The sequence below is a fragment of the Arvicanthis niloticus genome, chromosome 1 (assembly GCF_011762505.2).
Source record: "Arvicanthis niloticus isolate mArvNil1 chromosome 1, mArvNil1.pat.X, whole genome shotgun sequence".
NCBI classification, from domain to species: domain Eukaryota; kingdom Metazoa; phylum Chordata; class Mammalia; order Rodentia; family Muridae; genus Arvicanthis; species Arvicanthis niloticus.
In genome coordinates this window covers 106,400,645-106,413,996 of record NC_047658.1, presented here as the reverse complement: position 1 = coordinate 106,413,996, position 13,352 = coordinate 106,400,645, and the positions used below count along the sequence as shown (strand labels likewise).

General features: G+C 48.3%; 1 protein-coding gene across 7 annotated transcripts in view; it reads left to right on the top strand.

Annotated features, from left to right (window-relative positions):
- Window positions 1-1,527: 1,527 nt before the first annotated feature.
- Window positions 1,528-13,352, top strand: part of Cfap46 (cilia and flagella associated protein 46) — an 89,344-nt gene continuing 77,519 nt past the window's right edge. For all 7 annotated transcript variants that reach the window (XR_013103731.1, XM_076912692.1, XM_076912682.1 and 4 more), the window contains exons 1-9: window positions 1,528-1,651; window positions 1,910-2,034; window positions 2,241-2,372; window positions 2,864-2,928; window positions 3,870-4,034; window positions 4,853-4,976; window positions 5,454-5,548; window positions 6,352-6,462; window positions 9,568-9,667. Coding sequence is in view for 6 of the 7 variants with exons in the window: in XM_076912692.1 (XP_076768807.1) it covers window positions 1,603-1,651; window positions 1,910-2,034; window positions 2,241-2,372; window positions 2,864-2,928; window positions 3,870-4,034; window positions 4,853-4,976; window positions 5,454-5,548; window positions 6,352-6,462; window positions 9,568-9,667 (966 nt within the window). In the remaining variant the exon portion in view is untranslated. The remainder of the gene's footprint in view (window positions 1,652-1,909; window positions 2,035-2,240; window positions 2,373-2,863; window positions 2,929-3,869; window positions 4,035-4,852; window positions 4,977-5,453; window positions 5,549-6,351; window positions 6,463-9,567; window positions 9,668-13,352) is intronic.

The window sequence follows — 13,352 nt, the reverse complement described above, 5'->3', positions numbered from 1 at the left end:
CCCTCCCTCCCTCCCTTCCCAGGACGTCAAAGGGTAGACTCATTCAAGAGGAGAATTTCTGGGTCATGAGTCAAGTATATGCCTCAGTTTACTTAGAGCTTCTAGTGTTCCGGTGATTGTCACTTTATCCCCACCAGCTGTGTGGCACATGCAGCTGCCTGTCCCCACCAGGCTGGCTATCATCTTGCTTCTTGATTTTAGCTGCACTAATGGGTTTGAATGTGGGAGGTGTTTGTGTTGTTTCTCTGATTACTGACAACGTCAGCACTCATTTCTTGCTCACTGGGTTGTCAAGTAGCTCACGTTGTCAAGTGTCTCTCCAAGTCTTTGGCATCCTCTAAACTTGTCTGTGATTTATCCATTGGACTCTTATATAATCTAGACACAGGTCTTGTATCAGATTTTATTATGAATGTTTTCTTCTAACCTGTAGTCTACTTTTTCATTTTCTTAACAGCTTCTTTCAAAAGATCAGAAGACTCTACTTCTGAGGAAAAATTTGTCTGTTTCTCCCTCTGTGGTTTTTCCTTTGCGCCTGCTAAGGTCTCACGGGCTCATGTGCTCACAGCCCCAGCAGGTGGCGTTATTTTGAGCGGTTCCGTATTCTTTAGGAGGTGGTGCCTGGCTAGAGGAAGTAGGTCACAGGGGGCGTGGCCTGGGGGACTGCGGGGGGGGGGGGGGTGTTCCTTCCTTAACTGTTGTATACACATGTGTCTTCTGCACTCCGTTCTAAACGCTCATTTAGGTTCCTAGAGTCAGCTTTGTCTTTGCCTATGTGCCTGCTAACCTGCTGCCCACTTGCTGCCCCAGGGGTCTCCAGCGCTGCCCACCGATCATTGCTTCTCAGCTGATGAAGTGCAGCCAGCTCGGAGCTCTGCCTCAGCTTGAACCTCCCTATGTCTTAATGAAAGTCATCTCTAAAAGTGGTCCTCGAACAAGGGACCTAGAGCGTGGAAGGCGTCCCTCCATCCTCCCTGACCCCAGAACTGCTCCAATTCCAAGGCTTCTGGTCCAGACAGCAGACGCAGGCGGGTCTACTCAGTCTTCACTCCTCAGATCCCTTAGATAATGTCACATGTAGACCTGCCACAGGTGGCCCTTGAAGAGAGAAAGGGAGACGCTTTCTCAGGCTGGTAACTTCCCTGTCTGGTTGGTACCCAGCCGCCCACCTTCCTGCTCTGTTAAGCATCTTCTGTGAGATCTTTTCCCGGCATCCGTCCAACCCGCGCTCACCCGGGGCAGGGAGGTTTTGTGGAGTTCTGTTGCCTTTCTCTGCCGCAACAGAGCAGGGCAGAGAAACATGGGTGGCTGGATGGGAGGTGAGCACAGCCTGACAAGGAAAGTGAAGAAAGCTTGGTGTGAGTGCCCTGGGTGCCAATTCAACACTCAAGAGTTCTTGACCTGGCCTCACTCCGCGTCCGCCAGTCCCGCTCCGCTAGCTTCTTGCCTACTTCTCCGCCCCCTTCCCCTCCCTACTCCCGACGTCACGGATCCCCCCAAGTGTCGCCCCGCCCCGCCCCGAGCTCCAGCGTCCTGGGCCCGTCTCTAGGCAACCGCTACTGGTCCAGCAGAGGAGCTGTCTAGCTGAGGACCTCCAGCGCCATGGACCTGATCATCACGCAGGAACTGGCCCGTGCCCGGAACCAACAAGGTGGGTCTCACCCTAGCTTTGCTGATGGGAACTCCTTGACCCCCAGTAGAGTGGCACAGAAATCCTATCGTGATGCGAAGCTGTAGATACAATTGTTGAGCCTGGCCTAGTTGCTGAGTGGAGAGGGCTGTAGGCAGCCTGGCCGGGAATTCAGATCCATGTTTCTGTGCCAGACAGGAAGGCTCTCCCGGGGACTGTGGACTGTGTCTCTCTGACACACCCATGCTGACCCCCCTCTGTTGATTCTCTGCCCGACAGATGCAGCTGCACTGCGAAGAGCTTATGAACTGATCAAGTCAGCAAACCTGGGAAAGTCGGAGCTTGACCCCACAGAGAGCTTCAGCCCGGACCTGTTTGTGCTGTGTGCAGAGCAGGCACTCAAGGTGAAACCCAAGGCCTGGCTGTCAGTGGCACACAATGAACCTGTCCCTACCTTCACATCTTTGGGTGTAAACGGCACAGAGGAGGGTGGGTGGGTCACTTGATGAATGTTGTGGGTATGGAAGTGACCAAGCTAGCCTCATCAGTGGCCTGAAGCTCCTTCAAACTGGTTATCTTCCTTCCTTTTCCTGGCTTCAATCCCCTACAGATGAAAGAGCCTGAGATGAGTGAAGACTGCATCCAGATGTACTTCAAAGTGAAGGCACCAGTCACTCAGTTTCTGGGCCGAGCTCACCTGTGCAGGGCCCAGCTTTGTGCCCCACAGTCAGAGGAAAACGTGGTAAGACCACCACCCTTCACTTCTCACCCTACCTCCAGGGATGGCAGGAAGGCAGGTCTTAGAGAAGCTGTAAAGCAAAATGGAGAGCCAGACTCTCATTGACAGTGATTGATGCAAAAAAAAAAAAAAAAAAAAACCAAAAAACCAAAACCAAAACAAACAAACAAACAAAAAAACCATTGACAGTTCCTGTTTGTGCTTTTTTCTCTGCTCAGTACTCACCAGGTTCCTGACATGAGTCCATAATGACCTTCCACCTCTGCAGGGGGTACTATGACCTTTCTGTCTTCTCTCCCTCAAAGCCCTCCCTGAGCTGGGCAGAGGGGGAGGTGGGAGAGTCTGGAACTCATGGGCAGAGCCAGCTGTGGTTGCTTGAGTCTCCACTATACCACGATCGTGCATAAGCTGGGGTGACAACCAGTTTGCAATGGATGACAGGATTGAAGATGAGCGGCTATGGGCTCACCCGGGCATTCTTTGTGCTGTCTTAGGAGGAATTTGAAAATTGCGTGACACAGTACATGAAGGCTATAAACTTTGCAAAAGGAGAGCCAAGGTAGGTATGCTGAACTGTCTGCTCCTACTTGATTGCATAAGACTCTGGTGCCCCACAGAACCAAGTGATGTTATTTATGTCCTTTTCATGTTACACAATGCATAGGCACAAGGGTCCAGGGTCCAGCCCCATAGGCCTTTCCTCCAGGAGTCAGGAGCCAATGCTACACCAGAGATCTTAGCACAATGAATGTTTCCAAATAGAGCCTTCCAGTTCCTGGCCATGTCCCACTGCAAGGGTCTTGGAGACAGTTATAAATGGGCCAGCTGACTGGGAATCACTGGTCTAGTTGTTGGCTACTTAGTTTCTCTCTCTCCTTCCTGGATAATGAATGGCAATGGCCTGTCCAGTGACTAACCAGTAATAGAATGTCAAGTCTGCCCACTACAGAAAGTGGCTTTATGGTAAGAAAGTGCCCTATGTGATTCCCTCAAATGATGACTTGCCACTCAGAGGAAGATGCTGAGAGGTAGCTCTCATACATCTTCAACACCCTTCTCAAGAGATTATGATCAGACATGGAGTTTGTCCTACAGTCCCTCACTTCCACCTCAACACACTCATCTGTCTGACCATCTTTTGCCCACTCAGCTCCTGGCTGATTCATGGCCACCTCCTCCAGGAAGCCTTCCATGGCCTTTCCTTTATTGCTTCTGACTGAATTTTCATAGAGTCTGGTTAGTTTGGGGAATTACTGAACATAGTCCAGACAGGTACCATGTCATTACCACTGTGAGTGAGACAGCCACTGCGCATGTGGGAAAGAGCTGTCAGGGCGGCTCTGCATCCTGGTGCTGATGCAGATTGGAGCGGAGTACTCTGAATGAGGTGCCTGTGTCTGATGGTGATTGGACACACCTTCACTTCCCTCCTAATGGGTTCAGGGATCAGAATCCCTCAGCTCTGTGCCTCTAGCATTCTGACTTCTACTCCTTACCCAGGTATTACTTCTTGGTGTTCAATGCTTCTGTTCTCTACTGGCGCATGGTGCGGCCATTCCTCAAGCCTGGATATCACCACCTCGTGATTCCCAGCCTCTCCCAAATTGTCAGCGTGTTAAATCAGACAGAAGAGGAAGACAAGGAGTGGCGGGCAGAGTTGATGATGTGAGTTGGGGTGGTAGGCCTAACAGCCTTGACAAGTCCCTTGTTATGATTCACATAGACCTCTCTTTCCCTTCCAAGGTAAGGGTTGGGTTTCTGTCTTGTCAGCAGGTTCTTCCTAGAAATCTATGGATATTGCAACAGGCCTTAAAGACACACCAGGATTCAAAGCGAAGGAAATATGACACAGCCCTTACTCCTGGCCCATGCTTCTAACATTATTGTAGTGGGGCTTTGTTGTGGGTTTGGTTGGGTAGGCACTTTGGCAAATAGCTATGACAATATGGGCATCACATTCGGGTTCCCAGGTGCCTGTGCATGGGAACTCGGGGGTGGCTGCTTGAAAGCCACAGACTATCAGCAAATGCCCGGCCACTGTGCCTAGAGGGGGTCTTTCACAGGTGTTGTGAGTATCTTGCTACAAGCATGAGACCAGGTGGATTTTCACAATGTGAATTCCAGCACCAATGACGCCAGCTCAAGTCCAGACCACAGTCTCCAGGCTTGGGGTACCTGCTTGTGGCCGTTTGGAAAACCTCTAAGAGGAAGTTGATGTGAATGAGATGTTTCCTCAAACTGTCGGCTGGAAATGTTCTTAATTAAAGTGCCCATAGCTGTCTGTGCCATCTGCAGGAGTCTCTCCTACTCCTGCTGGCTTTGCACTGAGCAGCGGATCCTGGAGTATGCCCTGAGCTTCCCTGGGAAGCTTTTGAGAGTTTGTGAAACGCAGAGTTTGCAAAACCCTGAGAATCTGGCTACTGGAGATTTGAAACAAGAGAGAGCTCTGAGAAGGCTAATGTCTGTTGTTTTCTGATGTCCAGAGAACTTCTTGAATGTTACCTGCAAGCAGGAAGAAATGAGGATGCTACCAAGTTCTGCTTGACAGCAGCGCCATTTGTCAAAAACCACGTGCCACAGAAGTACCGGCAGATGTTCTCAATCATGGTAAATGGACACTCTGAAAAGAGAGGCAATCACTAGCATTGTTAAAAAGTCATTGTCCAGAAACTATGCACAAAACAATAATAAGCCCACTTATTGAGGAAGATAGAGACATACAGATATGTGAACAAAGCAAAAACAGTGAAAAGAATGGGCAATCCCTCCTGTGTGAAAAAGCAATGTCCATTCATTACTATGCTTAAATATTCCTTTTGTAACAGCGTCAACTTTTTAAAAGACTAACAGAGAATTTGTGAAACTAAGTACTTACTATAGCACCCTATCCCAAGTGTCTACAACCCAGTGATTTGGATGTATAAGAATCAACTGAGGTTACATATAAAAATGTATAGAACTTAATTAGTGAGAGTTTGTCTTAGTTACAAATACTAATTTTACAGGAGGGATTAAATAATATCTAGACACAAAATCTGAGTCCTCCTTTGGATGCAGAATGACATTCTGTTGCATTCCCGGCAGGTTCGTTATGAGGTACTGGATGATGAAGTGTTGAGGGAAGAGAAGAAGCATTCTGTTACTCTGTCCGTCACTTACCACATCAATTCGCTGAAAGCGTAAGTGGGTTTGGGAAGGCTGAGCTTCTCCTCAGCTGGGATCAAGACACTGTCTGCCCCCCTAGGATTGCCCTTTGTCAGTAAGAGCTCTAGGTCATAGGACTGCAGGGACTTCCCTAGAGGAGGTGTTACTGGGGTTTTGTTGGGGAGAATCTAAAGTAAGCCCCATTTGCCACACCCCTCTAGTGGGAAGTGGGGTGCAATGAAGCCACCAACGAAGTAGTCAGAGTCCCCGCTAGGGAAGAGAGTCCTGGCAGATGAGGCATGAGGTAGACCATGAGGAAGGAGATCATGGTGTGTTTGAATCTGAGGAGAATGGGGAGAACAGTATGCTTGGTCCCAAGGCGAGCGAGGTGACCACAGGATGTCCAGTCCTAAGGTGAGTGAGGAGACTGCAGCATTTTGAGGTTGAGGGGGACTGCTTACCTCAGGGTGTTTTTGATCTTTTGGCAATAATGCTGAGATATCGAAAGACTTTTGGTCTCAGGTCTTATAGCAAAGTGAAGATAAGGGTCAAAGCAGCCAAGGGCAGGGGATCCTAGGGGCAGTAGTGGCTCCACAGAGGGCCCTTGTACACTCTCCTGGAGTTTCCCTGCAGTGATATAAGAAAAGGAGCTGCCGAGAGGGATTATAGGGAGGTAGGAAAATTTGTCTGGGAAATGAGACACGAAGAAAGGAGAAGGGATATTTTAAGACCTCCATTAAGAAGCATGGGTTGGTTCATTGATTTCAGTTTTCCTGAGAATCATTTTTAACAAATATGGCAGGATGCTTTGTTAACTTGGCGTTTACATCAATTCCAGGAAATTGGATAAAAATAATTTGCCAGAAAACATGGAGCAAATCCTGAGGAAAATGTATACAAATTTAAGTCAGTACCATCACCAGCGCAGTCCTGCCGTCAGAGAAGAAAAGTAAGTGTGACTCTCCTCTATCTGTACACACAGAGATACCTACATGGTCACCATACAGCATTCAGAAAGTATCCAAACATGTGGAAAGATATGAAAACAAGCAACTAGAACCTAGCAAGGACCAGCCCCACACCAGGGGAGGATCTGGTACAGCCTCCCTGGTGATACTGTCCTGGGGTTTGTACTGTCTGTTAGTGCACTAGGATATGGACTTCCATATCTGACCTTGGAAAATCAAATTTACCTTCTAAGCACAGTCATTTCAGTTTGTGCCTTATGTACTTCTTGGTAGCCACACAGGAATACATTGATATTTCCAGGAGCTCACTTTTACTCTTAGATCTCTGGCCTTACTGAACACTGATGGAGTTGGGAGGGGTTCTGGGCTGGCTCCTTGAATGAAAGGTGCTGAAGCAGAGGTGAGGTTCTGGAATGTTCTCTCACGGAGGTGGCGAGAATTTGTTTCTCACCCCAGTGGCTGTCTGTCTGTCACACCACTGTGAGAACTTTGTATTCATTTGAGATGACGGAATTGCAGTTGCCCCCACGTGTTGGTTTTGATTTCTGCGTCTCTCATCACCAGTGAGATTCAACCTTCACCAGAGTTTGGGGTTTGGGGGCTACCTCCTCTGAGAATTTATCTTCTGAATTCTGAATAATTTTCTCACTAACTTCTGTTTCCTTCTAATGTATGAAAACTGTCCATCCCTTGACAGGGATAATTGTTGTATTCACAGGCCCTCTCAATATGATGGCCGTTGTTACCAGAGACAGCCAGGAAGAGCACCCACTGTACTCGATGGTCATCTGGCCATTGACTCAGGCTGCAGTGTGTAGTTTTAGAGACAAGGGGAGGTACTATTGGTGGGAGTGGTGTCTGTGTCAGATTGCAAGTGTGACATGGAAGCACAGCCATTGTAGTTGTAAGTTCAGGCGACTCTCACTGAAGGAAGGCGGACTCTGACTCCCAGGACAGGCATCTTGTTAAGAAAAGGGAAATTCTGGCACAGAGACACACATGGTGAAGCCCATGTAGCAGTGGAAGCAGAAGGTACCAACATCTGCTGGCCACAACCTGGAAAGGCAAGGAGCAAGCCTCCACTGCCTTCAGATGGAATGTAGCTTGGAGAAACACCTCGATCTGAGGTCTGGCATGAGGACACTGAGACAACCTTACCTGCTTTTCGTGCTACTCTGGACTGTAGTAACCAGAAAAATGGATGGAGGGCATGTGCTCTCTGTGATGGTGTGACAAACAACCACAAAATCGAAGCTTAAAACAAGGCACATTTGTATGTATCTGGTTGTGTCTGTGGGTAGGACTCCAGTTCATCTAACCGGCAAGATGTCTGTTGCCTTCTCAGGTCTCTCTGGCAGCTAAGCTTGGCAAGAGCTTCCCCCTCACGTGGCTGTTGGCATGATTAGTTCCTTATGACCTACAGACCATAGGATATCTCTGTGGCACAGTTTGCTTTATCAGGCACAGCCAGGAAGAGAACCAGCTGCCTATAGGCAAGGCTATGTGTGTGTGGCTCAGGGCTGGGGTAGACTCAGCTTGTACACGGTGGCTGTGTAATGCTTGACACACATATTCCCTGGGGAGAGGAGCATGCAAGGAACCACAGTTGGAGTCCCAAGGCTCCTAAAGCCTGAGTAAGAGCCAGAGGAGAGGGATCAAGACCCTCTGTGTTCTGGGCTCCTCGAACTGGCTTCCAGATCCTCTGTCAGGCTAATAAGAGCTCAGAGGCATAAATGCTCGCATACACTTGACCTGATGAGGAGCTAATCTCCGAGGCTCTGCTTCTGTGTACACAGGGACGCCCCCTCCAGGGCCCATTGTGTACAGAAGGACCCCAGAACTGTTTCATCTCTTTATACAATCCATACTCTACTACTGCCCCTAGGGTGCTGCCATACAGCCCCAACTTGCCCAGGAGACCACATAAGCAACCTAAGCTGCCTTTAAGGAGTATAGAAACCTTCCCCACAACCCGAAGAGCCTCGGAGCCTCCTGTCACTACAGGATCATACTGCAATATCTTTGTTTGGGCTTCCATGTCTGAAATTCTGACTGGTGGGGGCTGGGGGGAACTGTAATATTTGTTTAAAACCAAAATGGTTCCAGGACCAGCTATTTACTCCTTCCAGAGTTCCTTCTTCTTAACTGGCAGGCCCAGAGCTCAGGCGAAGCAAGGAGGCCAAAGTCCTGAGGCCATGCCTTGGCTATACAGAGCCTGAGGAAAGAAGGGTGGGCAGACAAAAGCTCCTCTCTTACTGAAGCTGCCCCTCATCTGGAACAGCTCAAGCTCAAAGAAAGGGATGATGGTGACTGGATGTGTCTCTAACATTACAAAGTTAGAGAGATGCTGGGCCTGTTCCCCCAGGATGGCTGCCAGTATCTGGAGACACTTAGTGATCACTGCTAGGGATGTTACTGGAGCCTAGAGGGAGGAAATCAGGGATACAGAAGGAGGAGAGGATGATGGGATGCAGAAGGAAGAGAAGATGATGGGATGCAGAAGGAGAGGATGATGGGATGCAGGAGGAGAAGATGATGAGATGCAGGAGGAGGAGAGGATGGTGGGATGCAGAAGGCCCAAGGTTGAGGCCAGGAAGCTCCAGCCAGTTTCTTGGAGTATAGCCTAGCATAAGTCTTAAAAATGGACAGTTTCCTCTATCAATTTGTTCTTTGTCAACGTTGTTTGTCTATCACAGGCCCCTGCATTTTAATACATGTTTAGCATCACCCACTAAAACTCAGACTAGTGACAGTGAATGTATTGATGACATCCCATAGGCCTGTCACAGGGAGGAAGAACCTGTGCCATGTCTTCTGTGCAGGGCAACTTTGTAGGGAGTTTGTGGTGACCTAGTGTCGCCATGGCCTGGAGACCTGGATGGGGACAGTGTATCCAGTAGGGACAGATGTAGCATTGTGGAGAGCTCTGGGTCCTACAACAGCTAGGGGTCAGGGCCAGCACAACAGGTCTGTAGCTCCTGCCACTGTCACAGTGGCACAAGGCTGACATTGCCTCTGCCAAACAAGTGAACACCTTCCCCCCCCAACCCCCCCGGGCTGAGCAGGGCCTGTTTCTTTCCTTCCAGGATCCTTTTGCTTTTTGAACTGGGCCGCCTGTGTCTGACCCTGAAAAATGAGGCAATAACCAGTGACTGCCTCTTATACCTGAAGAAAATGGAAATCACAGTGAGTTGACGCTGGCTGGTGGCTACAGGGGGCAGCTCATAGGACTATGGTCCCAGAGCTAAAAGTGTTGGTGGGAAAGGGCCTTGTATCTTCTGCCTGTGCCTCCTGCAGAAGTGTGCCAGCCATTGCTGCTGATCTGCACCTGTGTCTTTTCTTCCACCTTTGTCACTGGCTCTGGCTTGTGTAGCTACCACTGTCTCTCCAGTTCAGGGAAGGGCTGAGTAATACTCACAGTAGTAATGATAGACCCCCATGCCCTCCTGAGCCTGGGTATTTAAATCATACTTAATTTTTCTTATTTCACAAAGGACTACCATAGAGATTCTATGTCTAAACCAATTCATTAGCAACCAGGGCTTCTTCAGTAACCCAGATTACCAAGGAACTGTCACTGCAAAGTATTTTCATGCTTATGACAATATTGACATCCAGGGGAAGGTTGGGAACACATACACTGACAGGGGCAAGCGACTACCCATCCACAAGCCTCTCCACCGCCTGCTGAAGCATCACCCCACCAACATCCCAAGGAGGCTTGTGGTCTTCCCGGCTCCGCCTCGCCTCGCGGTGGTCTTTTGGTAGTGAGCCATGGCTGCTCACTCTGGGTATCTTTAATTCAGAGGCAGAGGAGGGTTGAGGGTACTGTGCCTCTGAGTCCACACACCTCCTCTTCTCCTCAGTGATCTGTGCGAGGCCTCTACCTCCATGAGTCTAAGGAGTGTCATTGTACATGCATACTTGAAAGAGATATATTTGTATTTTTAGCTAAGCACATTGGTGTCAGTAAGTTCTCCAACTTTTCACATTGTGTTTTCTGTTTGCTCTGTTTTTATTTCCTGTGGGAAAACACCTCTATTCTTTACCTATGAGGATGGATGTCTCAATTTGGCAAAGAACATCTGTCCTTTGTTATATTCCTTGGTACGAGTTCAGGGAAGACTGGCTGTTCTTTGCTAGTCATGTGACTCAGGTCTTCCTTAGAAGTGTGCTTCACCATGCGTTCCTTGTCCATCTTCCCTGATGGGATGCAGACTTCTGGAAAATGAGACACTTTGGCTTCTTCCCCACTACACCCCTACTTCATGGTATACAGTCTGCTGCCTAAGAGGTGGTCAGAAAATGTCTCTATCTTGCTGAAGATGGCCAGCTGTCAGGGCCTGCAGCTCCTTGTGTGGCCTGCAGGAACCTGAGACTGGGAGACAAAGAATCAGGCCATTTTTAAGGTCATCATAAAGACACACCCCAGGAGGAAGATGCACTGAGACAAAACATCTGGCCACTTACGCAAAACTAAAGTAAAAACATAATTCTGTCCAAATTGTCCAGAAGCAAGTGAGCTTTTCAACGCATAAAGCAGTGAAGGGAGGTGGCGATGGAATCTCCCTTGTGGCCCAAGCAACAGAGATGCAGGAAAGTTGTCCTCAACTTTAGAGGCACCTAAGAACCAAACAACATACAAGAAACTACAACCTTCAAGACATTGGACAGCAGATAAGGAGGGAAAGTCTTGTACCATTTCACTACCAGTGAGAGAGACCTCAGGCGAAGCCTGGTGCATCAACCTGGTGGTGGCAGTGCAGTGGGATGAGTCAACTGCAGGTCACAGGACAGAGGAGTAGGAGGAGTGACAGGCATGCAGGAAAGCTGCCGTGATCCCTTAGCTGAGCATTGTACATTCACTCTAGGGCAGCATTCATGTTGGGGAAACAGTTTACCTGGAAAAGTAAGGCAGTAGAGATCTCTTCAGAAAAGCCTGGGTAGGAATAGCTCCTGCCCTCTTCAGCCAGAGAAACAAACTCTGGATCCTCTGGTTGAAAGCTCAGGAGCATAGCACGGGGTCCTCCCCACTGTACCACGCTCTGATTGTATGTGATGATGCTTAAGAACAGGAACAAAGAACTGAGCTATGATGAGACAATGCAGGTGTGAACAACTCACAGTGGCAGGTGTGAGCTCACAGTGGCAGGTGTGAACTCACAGTGGCAGATGTGATCTCACAGTGGCAGATATGAACTCACAATGGCAGGTGTGAACTCACAGTGGCAGGTGTGATCTCACAGTGGCAGATATGAACTCACAGTGGCAGGTGTGAACTCAAAGTGGCAGGTGTGAACTCAAAGTGGCAGGTGTGAACTCACAGTGGCAGGTGTGAACTCACAGTGGCAGATGTGAACTCACAGTGGCAGGTGTGAACTCACAGTAGGAGGTATGAACTCACAGTGGCAGGTGTGAACTCACAATGGCTATAACTGCACAAAACCTGCACAAGATCAAGCCAGACAAAACTCCCTGTGTAGATGCTGGAGGGGTTCATGAGGCCCACCCTAGCTGGGGAACCATTGGCACTTGATGTCTGTTGGGAAGAGAGTCAGTTTTCTTCAGGGATGCAGTCCCTAGTGTCTTACTCATACTCCAGTAGATTGTCCTGCACACACACACATACCAGAGAACCAAGTAAACTCAGGAGAGAGAGAGAGAGAGAGAGAGAGAGAGAGAGAGAGAGAGAGAGAGGGAGAGAGAGAGAGAGGCTGTATGCTGGGAGGAAACAGTAGTGTGAGGGAGACAGAAGGAGTTGGAATGGAAAGAATGGGAGGTAGATCATAATACATCATATGCCTTGTAAAGTTCTAAAACATTAAAAAAAAATCTGCCTTGTCCAACAAAGTAGAATTATCAGTGTGTGTTACCTGGCAAAAAAAATTGCCAGGCATGCAAAAAAAGAGAGAAAGATACGACTCGTGGGGGGGAAATGAAAAAATAAAACCAATCCAAATCAACCAATACATGATATAAATACCATGACATGGTGCTATAATATCTAATTTATTCCAAACATTTAAAAAGGTAGAAAAATATTGAACATCCATGTGAAAAAGAAGTGAACTCATGAAACACTGAAGTGTAACTTGAGGGCATATAGTTGAAAACTATACTGGCTCAGAAGATAATTCTGGATAGACTTCAAAGCAGGTTAGACACCAGTTGAAACTCAGAGAAGAAGCTCTGTGTGGAGGTTCATAGTGTCTGCAAGCCTGGGGTGGCTCCCAGGAGAGCAACAGATATGCTAACAGCTCTGAGGACAGACAAGAAGAGACAGACACTGGAAGACATAATGAAATGCTACATCAACAACCTTGAAGGAGAAACAAGGGATGCTGGGTACTTAAACACTATAATTAGGGGTGGCAGTAGCCTTCTTGCTAGAGACAGCTAAAGCAAAAGGACAAAGATGGTCATTAAAATGCTAACATCTAGTCAGCCTAAAACTACATCCTGAGACATCCCTGTGGTGGTTTGAATATGCTTGGCCCAGAGAGTGGCACTAGTGGGAGGTGTAGCCTTGTTGGAGAGAGTAAGTCACTGTGGGGGTGGGCTTTGAAACATTTCTCCTACCTTCCTGGAAGTCAATCTTCTCCTAGCTGCCTTCAGAACCTCCAGCACCATCCCTGCTTGGTGCTGCCATGCTTCCTACTATAATGATAATGAACTGAACCTCTGAACCTGTAAGCCAGCTCCAAATTAAATGGTGTCCATGGCCGTGGACATGGTGTCTCTTCACAGCAATGAACCCTAACTAAGACGATACCTTTTAAAACCAAATAGGCTTTATTTGACCTCCTCCACTTCCCAAGAGCATAAAGAAAACTGGATGAGAAAAAAATGGTGCTTGACAGGGAACTAGAGC